General features: G+C 41.0%; 1 protein-coding gene across 1 annotated transcript; it reads right to left on the bottom strand.

Annotated features, from left to right (window-relative positions):
- Positions 1-2,287: 2,287 nt before the first annotated feature.
- Positions 2,288-10,246, bottom strand: gosr2 (golgi SNAP receptor complex member 2). Its single transcript, XM_061232047.1, has 6 exons — positions 10,036-10,246; positions 9,114-9,178; positions 5,731-5,839; positions 5,398-5,530; positions 5,087-5,227; positions 2,288-4,441 (listed from the first exon to the last, which is right to left on the bottom strand). Exons 1-6 carry the CDS (start codon positions 10,062-10,064, stop codon positions 4,280-4,282), a joined length of 639 nt encoding a protein of 212 aa, XP_061088031.1. The 5' UTR covers positions 10,065-10,246; the 3' UTR covers positions 2,288-4,279.
- Positions 10,247-10,468: the final 222 nt, after the last annotated feature.

Consider the following 10,468-nt stretch of genomic DNA (forward strand, 5'->3'; position numbering starts at 1 on the left):
AAGAATGATTTTTACTCTGGCATACTTAACAGAAAATATGGCTTACATGTGGCAAGTAGCTTGTAAATTATGTGCATGTACACCTTCAGGAACCTTTGTATAAAAAGACAGCAATACTTACTATGGATGTGTGACACTGGTGGCATATGGGCCATTCCATGTCAACTCCAGGAGATGAAAATTCCTGAATTTAAGCTTCATACTCATACTGTATTTATTTTCTGCTAGTCGAGCCATTTAAAGTTTGTCGGGTGTCACAATGAAAAATGCATTGTGGCATGAAATGTTAGTTTGAGGTCGATAAACCCTTTTTTTTTTTTTTGTGAATTAGTATGTAGGGATACGTTTTCATGTAAATTAATATCTTGCCTCAAAAATGTGCATCTATTTTTCTTTTAGAGATATTTGGTACTTTTTGTCACCAGGGATTCATTTGAGGGTCAAATCTCCAAAAGTAAACCTATACAGTGAGCAATGCGCACCATAATTCAATGGACAGTGACACATTTTTTGTTATTTTGGTTCTGTACTCTACTGATGTGCAGACTGTCAGCTTTAATTTGAGGGTATGTTCATCCATATCGGGAAATTCAGAAATGAGAAATTATAGAACCTTTTTTTTTTTTTTTTTACAGTCCCCCAATTTTCAGGCATCAAAAATATGAATGTAGAATAAAGTAATTCTACTATTCCACTTTTTCAATTTTGATTAATCTATTACAGCAAATATCCTTGATCAACTTAAAAACTAGTTAATGGCATTTCCATCTCAGTAGGCTACTTGTATTGCTACAGAATGTTAGAGAATGCGTTTTGTGGCTTTAAGAGCTTTTAGTTGTGGTAGGGCACTGTCTAGTTGCTTTGAGATTGCCACTACATCCTTTTTGAATGTATTGACTACATTTGCAAAATCGGGAAACAAACAAGTCTGCAAATAAATACCATCTGCTTCATGGTATCAACGCCGTTTGTCTCTTCACTCACTTAACGCAGTGGAATGAATGTAGATTTTATTCGTGGAGTTACCTCAGAATTCAACTAGGCATCTCTCAAACTGGAGTTTTTTGTTTTTTTTCTTCTCCCTTTTCTCCTTTTCTTGCCCACCCATCGGGAGAGGATAGGAAAAGATTAAAGAAAAATAAGTAACTATGGGGAAGTCCAAGCTGTGAATTAGACAAATGGAATGTCCTTGCTCCTTCAAACTTCAGTTACATACGGCAGATGGGGAGAGGTCGATCGTTTATACGTCAGGTTTTCTGAAAAAATACTCACAAAGGATGCGTAGATGTTTTCTTGCTCAAAGGAATGTCCTTAAAGATGGTGGAGCTCGATCGTTTTCCGGGTCAGGAGAAAGGAAAGGAAAACGAGGAAAAAATAAGGGATTTGAATGAGCCCTCCTGGTAAGTTGAAACTTCACTGAAGCCAACTATGGTCAGGAAAAGTGACAAGATTTGAGGACATTTGTAGGCTATATACAAATAACGTGGATTTAGAGATTAAGTTTGTTGGGGGGTTTTGAGGTAATTCATGAATTAGTACAGCTATAGGTGTTGGATCAGCAGAACACCAGACTTTAGATTTGTCCATAACTACACTGATTACATACTAAATCAGTATTTCGGCTGTCAGTGTTCTCACTGTGATCACTATCGGGTAGACCTGTACACCAGCTTGTTAACGCTGAAAATTACATATTCAATCAGCCAATCATGTGACAGCAAATAAATGCATGAAAGCATGCAGATGTGGTGAAGAGGTGTGTTTTTCAGACCAAATGTCAGAATGAGGAGGAAAGTGACTTTGGCCATTGAATTATTGTTGGTGCCAGAAGACAGGGTGGTTTGAGTATCTCTGTGCCGATATCCTGGGATTTTCATGTCCAAATGTTTCTAGAGTTTGCAGAGAATGGTGTGGAAAAACAAACATCCAGTGAGCAGCAGTTCTGCAGGAAAAAACGCATTGCTGATGAGAGGTCAGAGGAAGGGCCAGACTGGCCGAAGCATTATCGGAAATAACCAGGCATTACAACAGTTGTATGCAGAAGAGCATCTCTAAACACACAACACATCAAACCTCTAAGTGGATAGGCTACAGCAGCATAAGACTTGAGTCCAAAATATTTGTCTAATAAATACCTAATAAAGTGCTCATTGAGTCTATTAGTTCTTAATTGAATTCATTGAACTAAAAATGTTTTTTGCTTTTTCAGTCTCATATTACCTAGTGATTTGATCAAATGAGAACCTGCACCGCATTGTAAGATCCTGATCAGCTGTAAAATTCAATATTCAAATGCACATAATATTTATTGGTAGCTACAGCAGCATTTATTTTTTACATGCAGAGGTAGCTTATGTTAGCCAGCCTAGGTACTTGCCTCCTGCCAAACCTACTAAGCTAACGTTACCCAGTTTAACTGAGAACGCAATAGCTACCTATGTTTGGTCTGCTTTATCCTAGCTAGGATAGACTTTGTAAGCTTAAACTAGGCATAGCCGTTTTGCTCTGTCATCTTGTTACAGCTTTCTGTATCTTTGTAGGTACTGCATAAGCCATCTTGTGCATGTGTTTTATCAAACTGACCAACTCCAACACATGACCCTAATCTAACAATAAGATTAGAACATTCCCAGGTAAGGCTATGTGAAAAGGGCATCAGATTTTTGTTTAGTTTCAGAACAGAATTCTAGGATGTGGAATGCAGTTTGGTTTTACAATTAGACAAGTGTAGTCTGCTGTTCATCTATTCATTTCAGGTAGGAAGTCATGGTAATGAGGAGAAAGTTTAATCTTAAGGGAAATTGCCCTTCATGGGTCTGATGGTGTTCAATAATGACCCAGGTAAATGGAGAGTGAAGTTGAGAGGTGGGTGTAAAAAATGCTCCATTATAAATGTTTTATAGGATAGTTCTGTAAAACTAGCCTTTGATGTTGTAATAACTTTTCCAATTTCCTGTGGGCTAAGCTGTGCACACAAGCAAATACTGAGGGGGGAAATTGTTCAATATTCGTCATATGCAGACTAAAAATCACAGAATACAACCTGGGAACAGCACTGTTAATAGCATGGGGCTGCACACTTTGGAGCAGGGTTATACATTCACACCAGTCTCATCATTGGAGGGGACAGTTCCCAGAGTGCTTTGGCACGAAATTCTTCATTTACAAATATATTGATTTTACAATGTACTTTAGGACCTAACCATTAAGGGCTCTTATTTATAAAGGTCACCGTTTTTTCTTTATCCCAGCCCCTAGCTGCAAATTCAAGATGGCCATTTCTGTGTAACCACAGGTAACATTGTTCAACAATAAAATTCAGTACAGTTCAATTGTTGGTATTACAATAATGTTCCAATAAATCCATTAAAAAAAAATTCATCATGGATCCATGCAGGACATCCATACCATGACACATTTCATGTTAGATTCTTACATTTAAGAATTTGGGCAAAATCATAAGAGAAACCATTGAATGATTGACAAGGAAATTCATGAATGTATAATAACATAATAATCATGAAATAATGTGGGAGAACTGAAGTGTTGATAAGCTAGCACAGCAATTATAATCAGGTATCAGCAAAAAAACAATAGGTATCAGCCACTTTTTCTCACTAGTCTCATTTTGTCACCTCTGAAAACTCACTGGGTCCATGGACGAATTATGCCAAAGTGCTCTCAAATTTAAAACAACAGTATACACCGTTCAGCCACAACAAAAAATAAAGACCACCCGCCATATTTTAAAATGCAGGGCATCTAATCAGTTTCACCCTTCATCCCTCCATTGGAATCCATGGTACTGCATGTGGTGAAACTCACTCAAATAGATCCCATGGTTATGTTACCGTGTAACCAATACTGCGTATGGTTTAAGCACATTGTTTTAATGTTGTGGCTGATCGGTGTTTATAATGTCACATCACACTACTAGAGGTATGAGGTTTGTAGATGCGATTTTGTCAAAATTCCTGTTAAGTTAAACTGTACACAGATGTCACTCACTGGTAAGCACACCAACTTGTAGGAGAAGAGATTGGCAGGGAAACGCTGCAACGTTCATGTATAGATGCTCTTCTCTTCTGGACTTTTGTTTCCTTATTATCCCAACCAACACGTGTCTGCAGTTCTACATTTGCAACTTGTCTCATACAGGATCTGGTCCCCATAACGACTCTTGATGACTCCTGCCAACCCTTCTTATGGCTCAGGTGTTGATGTGTAAATGTTGAGATGACAAGAGAAAGAGTTCTTAAAAGGGCCTGCTCGCAAGCGCTCAGCTGATGTATCTGACCACAAGGAACATGACCACACAGGTTACCAGCATACCACCCATCATGATGAACTTGTCCTGGAAAGCCCTCTTCTCAATCAGGCGCATTACTGTATTTGACAGTCCCAGCATATTGGCCACATCCAGGATCTTTTTATGAGTGTTCTGTGAGGAGGGGAAGCATCAGCACAGAAGCTTACATTCAATACAACCACAGTTTGAATATATCCCTCAACTTATTAGCACGTTCACAAGATAAGTTGGCACTCTCCATGTCCGTTATCCACTTTTCATGGCTTTGGAAGGAAACTCAATAAATTACTTTAAGCCTTCATTAACATATACTTTATTGCATATTCTAGCTCTTGCACTGTCTATATGCATGCAACAGGCAAGTCAATCAGGCAGCTGAATATATCAGTAGTTGGGTACTTTCATACTCTATGCATAGAGGCACAAACCTGGGTCAAATATGAAGTAATTTTGGATTCAAATCCTTTTCTGTGCTCGATTGATCTTGCCTGATGCAATTGAGCCAAGCAAGAGTCCCAGAAGGCGCTATACTTTCTCAATGCATTTTCTCATAGATTCCAATACACCAGACAAGCTCAGTAACACGTAGAAATGTATTTGAATGTATTATTTGACCCAGGTCTGCACTTGGACACATTAAGGGCTGGAATGACTTTCTCTACCAATTGTCACAAGTAGGACAATCTTGGCTCCGTGAACACACCCAGATAACAAGGGCAGGAAAGACTTGGTTTCCGGATACCGCTTGGAGTGTCAATATTGTGGGAGGAATCGCACCTTAAGGGAGCCCCGTTGGTCTCTCAGGCCATCAAGAATGCTGCTCCCACTACCCAGCAGGTTATCCATATCTTTGTGAGCGCAGTGAAGACTGGAGTTGAACTGTAGAGTTTCGTCAATGGGGATCGAGGTATCTGCATCCTGGGGGGTGGGGGTGTTGGGGGGTAGACTGTGAGCCACACATTGCTGACTAAATACCAGCTCTACCATATCAGACCTAGTGACCTGCATACTGTTACGTTAGGCAGCTCAGTGGGTGTGAAACACTGGCAATGAAGACGTGAATTACTGGCATGTTTGACTGTACTGACGTTGGTTGTGAAGGTACGGGTCATCAGCTCCTCCCTCTCGCGGTCCTGGGTCTCACGGATGTACCGCCACTGCTGAAAGTTGCGCAGTGCGGTCTGAAGGTGCTGGACGTCATACTTCAGCTGGTCCACTCGTCTGGGGATGAAAAGAATAATCATTTGAACTTGAACCTGATCTTAGTCCATACTCCAATTTGTGAGTTTTGACTTCCACTGGGGTGAAAAGTACAACTTTTGAGGAAAAGTACATGGGAAAAATGTATCTGGGTGGGGACTGCATATCAAATGTGAGATTAAAACAAGCCTCCAATGCCTGGAAAATGTTGGAATACTCACAGTTTAGCATTCTGCCGACGACTGGGTTGCTCCTTACTGGCCAGAATCTCCAGCCTTTCCAGGTAGCTGAAGATCTGGTCAATTCTAGCCTGCAGTTCATTCTCCAGTACTGCAAACACATTGTGCATTTAGCAGTGATACAGTGCTACACAGATCTAGGGCAGGGGTGTCAAACTCCAGTCCAGGAGGGCCACAGTGTTACAGCACGAGAGATACATTTCAAAGTCTTTCACTGGCTAAAGAGTACCCACACCTTGTTCTCAAGGCCTTAATTGGCTACTGATTCTTCGGATAGATTCTTCGGATAGCAGTGGCACACAAGGATTCCCCAATATCACTTCCATTATTAATGACATCTTAAGTTAGGGTTTCTAACTGGAATGTAATAGTCTTTTCTGATCCGCTGAAATGTATGCAATTTCAAATGTTTATTTTGAGCCTGATGAAACAAGTCCTTGCCACTGCTCCTGCCCTTGACTGACCTTTCAGATCAGTCCAATTCAGGAAGTCGCTTGATTTTGGGAAACATGTGGGAAACCTTTATCTCAGTTCCTTTGGGCTGGGCCCGCCCGTCATGACCTCGCTGGTGAATCGGATGCATCCTGCCACTTTCTGACATGCAAGGTGATGTCATGCATGGCTGATTGGTTCTCATTATCTCAGCTTTATCTCTGGCACCAGGATGGCTCTGAGCCCCTACCACGGAAGCCAATCAGGAGTGAAAGCTGGCCAGAGAGGAAGGAGGTGGACGGCAGCAGTAAACATATTTTCAGAAGGCCATCTCTCACGACCAAAGGGGCCTGCAAACTCTCTGGGCAGGGACAGATCAGACAAGCATATGCTGCTCGCTTTCTACAGCAGGGGGTGCTGCGCTCCTGATTGGAGGGCATAGGTTCAATTTGTGTTTCGCCTTTGAGAGAGGCATATTACTTGTTTTGTTCAGGTAACATGAATAGTATTGGGACTCCGTAGTATAACAAACATGATTACTATATTCTTATCAGGGGTTAAAGCACTGCAGGTGATGGAACCCTAATGTTTTTGTTCATTATGTTTTTGTTTTGTTCATTCACAGTTAATGCAGTCCTTAAGTATTTGGACAGTGGTACAATTTCTGTTCTTTTGGCTCTATACTCCAGCACAATAGATTCTAAATGGAATAGACTGGCACCTTTAATTTGGGGGCAGTTGCATCCATATTGGGTGATTTGTGCAGGAATTGCATCCTTTTTAGAGGACCAAAAGTAATTGGACAACCGGTTCCTCAGCTGTTTGATTAGTCAGGCGTACTCAATCGCTTCCTTGGTGTAGGTATAAGAAAGCTTTCAGTATCTAGTCTTGACTCAAGGATTTTGATTGCCTTTGGAGTCGGTTATTGGCGTTGGTAAACATGACCAGAGTTGTGCCAATCACTACAAGTCATTACGAAGCTGAAAAAATAAAATGAAAAAATAGAAAAAAAAAACAGTCGAGACATAGGACAAACAAAAGGCTTACCACAATAAACAGTTTGAAACATCGTTAAGTAGGAGAGAACTGGTGAGCTCAGTAATTGCAATGGGGCTGGTAGTCCAAGGAAGACCTCTACAGTTGATGACCGAGGAGTTCTCACCATAATGAAGAAAAACCCTCAAACACCTGTCCAACAGATCAGAAACACTCTTCAGGAGGCAGGATGGAATGGATGTGTGAGTAGAGACGACTTCACTAAGAGGCCTACAAAGGCTATACTGCAAGACGTAAACCACTAGTTAGCTGCAAAACAGGATGGCCAGGTTACAGTGGGTGAAGTACCAAAAAGAGCCTGCAGACTTCTGGAAAAAGGTCTTGGGCAGAAGAGGCCAAGATTGACTTGTATCAGAGTGATGACACAAGCAAAGTGTGGAGGCGGAAAGGAATTGCCCAAGAACCAAAGCACCCCCCCTCACCTGCAAAACATGGCAGTGGGGGTGTTATAGTTTGGGTATGTATGGCTGTCACAGGTGCTCGCTCACTTGCCTTCATTGATCATGTAACTGCTGATCACAACAGCAGAATGAATTGTGAAGAGTACAGAAGTAGCTCATCTGCTCAAGTTCAATGAAATTTCTCCAAACCCACTGGACAGTGCTTCATCCCGCCGCAAGGCAATGATCCCAAACACTGTATTTATTCAATCACAAAGCTTTTTGTTGGCAACCTTTGTGTGAAACTGAGGCTTAACTTTTCTACAGTGTTGATCTTATGCAATCAATTGAAAGGCCTTGAAAGTGACATGGGAACATCCAGTGGAAGTGGAATCTCTTCCATTAAAACATGAATTAGGAAAGTGTGTGTAATTTAATGAAACATGTTTAAGTTATTTGCATTCAGGCCTGTTGTGTTTTTTTTTCATTCAGTCAGTGCAAGGCATAAAGTTACTTGTGCTGAATGTGGGGGGTTTTGGTGGTGATTTCTAGCCCAACCTACCACAAGTATGTTAAATGGTAAATGGTTGGCATTTATATAGCGCCTTTATCCAAAGCACTGGACAATTGATGCTTCTCATTCACCCACTCATACACACACGGCGATTGGCTGCCATGCAAGGCACTGACCAGCTCGTCAGGAGCAAATGGGGGTGCTCAGGGACACAGCCCGGGCGGGGAATCGAACCGGCAACCCTCCGACTGGCAGACGACTGCTCTTACTGCCTGAGCCATGTCGCCTTGTCCTTGACACTTTCCGGAATAAAAAGGCACTGGACGGACTCCCCGCCCCTGCTAGATCATAGCTAAGGGCACCTGTAGTTCCAGCATAGTGGTCCAGTCGTGAAGGTTTGGGTCAGCAGTACTCGCCCCACCGGCGTGGGACCGTGTTCTCGTGCCGGACAGGAGCGTTCTACTCCAGAATGTTCCACTAGGGACCTTGGGAATTGCTGCTTGCTGTTACATTTTCATCATAATGTTCATTATTCAGATGCCCTTACACAAAGCAACTTACAAATTCAAAGTGACAACCTGCACCTATACATAATATCGACTTCAGAAAGTATTCAGACCCCTTTACTTTTTGCACACTGTTGTAGATTTAATTTTAAATGGATAAAATAGCCCAATCTACACTCAATAATCCATAATGAGTGAAAAAAATGTTTTGTATTCAGACCCTTAATTCAGTACTTTGCAGACCCTTTCGCCGCAATTAAAGCTTGAAGTCTTTTATGGGCAAGTCTCTGCAAGCTTTGCACACCTGGATTTAGGCAGTTTATCCCATTCTTCCTGGCAGACAGCCAATTCTAGTTAGAGTCTGGGAATTTTATCAATTTAAAAATAAACCTAGTGAAGGGGTCCGAATACTTTCTGCCACTGTATACATACATATTAATATCAGTTATTGGTTTGATGTGCTCTTGTCTAACTCACAGTGGACGTATTCTCGTTCTGTTGATTCAAGACGCCCCATGTTGGACTGCACCTCTTGGATCTGTCTGTTAGAGGAGAAGCAGTAAATGGTTAACTTCTCTGCAAATGACAGATTAACCAAAGGTATATATTAGTCAGGTACAGTGAAGATCAATGAAATACACATTGTGGACGGTCTCCACCATTGTGTTTGACGGGTGAGGGCGACACCAGATGAACTAACTACGCCACAGTTAGTGAAGTTATGGTTTCGATTTAAAAAAGTATTCCGGAAGCAATCAACAGGAGGCTTCTTTCACAGATAATGCTAGGTGCTTTAGTTATGGACAATTTAACTGAATGACAGGTGAAGATGTAATTACTACTTATAGTAAAATACTAACCCTAGTTACAATTCTAAAAGGCAAAATAAATGTTATAGATCTCACTAATTTCACATACGCTAACTCAGGTATGTTAGCCTTCATGTCATCATAATCGAAAGTGAATAGTATACTTTCAGAATGAGGAAGTTAACGCCACGGCAGCAGGGTTTGCCACTGACTAAAATCTACAACAACCATTTGGGAAGTTAACCATTCGGAAAAAAATATTTTGCGATGAATGATATATTAAAAGAAAAAGGACAGCTTGTTTCCCAACTAACTAGCTAAGTTCGTCAACCATCTTCAGAACAATTCTTTTAAACTAGCCACCAATTCACTTCGCTGGTTGTCTAAAGTTTGACGGCATATTTAATCAATATTGACTTCTATAGCCAACTTGTTACTTCTAGCTCATTGACAAGCAAACAAGGTAGCTAGCTAACTGTTAATGTTGCCTTCATACAAAGACGCAGAATATAACGTTACTACTCTCAGCTAAACGATTAATTTAGCTAACTACGTAGTTTCCAGGCCAGCAAGCGAAGTAGGCTACATACTTGTTTGTCTGGTGATAGAGTGTCTCCATTGTTGTGGTGCTCTGACAAAGGTGATCCCAGAAAAATGCAACTGCTTCTTTGATTTTCTTAAAATAGTAACGTTATCATCAATTCCAGCTAATCGTCGCTAGCCACCTAGGCAGCTAAACCAAAAACCAAACGCTTGCCTTATGTTAGCTGACGGATCTGAAAGTTACACGTCATCGTCACCAAAGAGGACCTCAGCGAGGCTGACGTCTGCCTGCATGAAAAGAAAACCCTAACAAGCAGAAACGCAGAGAACGGTCTTGTTACTTGACTTATGAGAAATACACCGAAGGTGGAATTTTTATCTACATTGTGCATTTATGTATTATGAATTTAGCTAACATTTAGTTCAACGAACAGCTTAAGGAACATAACACACTGGGATTTCACATTATAGCTAACGTTA

This window comes from Conger conger, chromosome 2 (assembly GCF_963514075.1).
Source record: "Conger conger chromosome 2, fConCon1.1, whole genome shotgun sequence".
Lineage (NCBI taxonomy): Eukaryota > Metazoa > Chordata > Actinopteri > Anguilliformes > Congridae > Conger > Conger conger.